The 1,189-nt window shown below is 68.8% G+C and overlaps 1 protein-coding gene across 1 annotated transcript; it reads right to left on the minus strand.

The window, feature by feature from the left end:
* Positions 1-406: 406 nt before the first annotated feature.
* LOC112945625 (transcription factor RelB homolog) lies at positions 407-954 on the minus strand (the record flags this gene model as incomplete). Its single annotated transcript, XM_026037254.1, has 3 exons — positions 407-538; positions 619-710; positions 797-954. Coding segments are annotated over 3 exons (382 nt in total), but the record flags the coding sequence as incomplete, so codon positions are not given.
* Positions 955-1,189: the final 235 nt, after the last annotated feature.

A 1,189-nucleotide genomic window follows, 5' to 3' on the forward strand; every position in this document is an offset into this window, starting at 1 on the left:
TTGGGTGTCTGAGGCCACCGAGGGCCACCCCAAAACTCACCCAGCCCCTTGGGTGCCTGAGGCCACCCCAAAGGTCCCCCGGTCCCTTGGGTGCCAAGGCCACCGAGGGCCACCCCAAAAGTCAATCAGTCCCCTGGGTGCCCGAGGCCACCCCAAAAGACATCCGGGCCCTTGGGTGCCCGAGGTCACTGGGGGTCACCCCAAAAGTCACCCGGGCCCTTGGGTGCCTGAGGTCCCCCCAAAAATCACCCATCCCCAAGCCCAAGCTCCCAGCACCATCCCCTTCCCACGTGTCCCGGCTCCCAATCCCGGGGCGCCGCTGCCCGGGAAAGCGCCGCCCCATGCGGCTCCGCCTGGGACAGCGCGTCCCCCTCGGGGTCCTCCCCGGTGTCCCCCCACCCCGTACTCTTGTCGAAGATGGGCTCCGAGAGCACGGGGCTGAGGTGGCGCGTGTGCCCGGCGCCGTCGCGGTACGACGCCTGGAAGCAGATCCGCACCACGTTCATGTCGACCTCCTGGTGGTTCTTGAGCGAGCCGGCTGCGGAAAGGGCGCCGGGCGCCGTGGGTGACGGTCCCCGAGAGAGGGTGTCCCCAAAACGCCCCCCCAGGACCCCCCACCTTTGAAGGGGTCGATGCCGAGCTGCAGCTTCCGCTCGATGGCCGCCTCGATCTCCTTCTTCTTCACGCACTGGATGCCCAAGTTGCTGAAGCTGCCGCGGCAGCCGGGGGGGACACAGAGGCGCGTGGGGTCCCTGGGGACACTGGAGGGGGTGCAGGGGGGTGCGGGGGGGGGTACCTGTGCTTGGGGTTGGTGGGGGGCTTGAGCAGCACCTCGCAGAGGCCGTTGCTGCAGTCCTTGCCGACGAGGCCGTGCGGGTGCACGCGGTAGGGCCAGTCCTTCCACACGAGGCACGCCGTCACCTTCACCTCGGGGATGGCCTCGCAGTGCAGCAGCTGCGGGGACGCGGGTGCTGCCTCAGGGACGCCCACGGGGCTACCCTCCCCAGCGCCCAGGGCACCCCAGAATCCCCATGGGGACCCCAACATCCCCAAAGCACCAAGGAGACCCCAGAATCTCCATGGGGACCTCAACACCCTTCCCAGCACCCAGGGGAGATGAGCACCCTCATGGGGACCCCAACACCTTCCACAGCACCCAGGGGACCCCATCATCCCCATGGGGACCTCA

The sequence above is a fragment of the Nothoprocta perdicaria genome, unplaced genomic scaffold (assembly GCF_003342845.1).
Source record: "Nothoprocta perdicaria isolate Ctin4 unplaced genomic scaffold, notPer1 scaffold_1946, whole genome shotgun sequence".
NCBI lineage: Eukaryota > Metazoa > Chordata > Aves > Tinamiformes > Tinamidae > Nothoprocta > Nothoprocta perdicaria.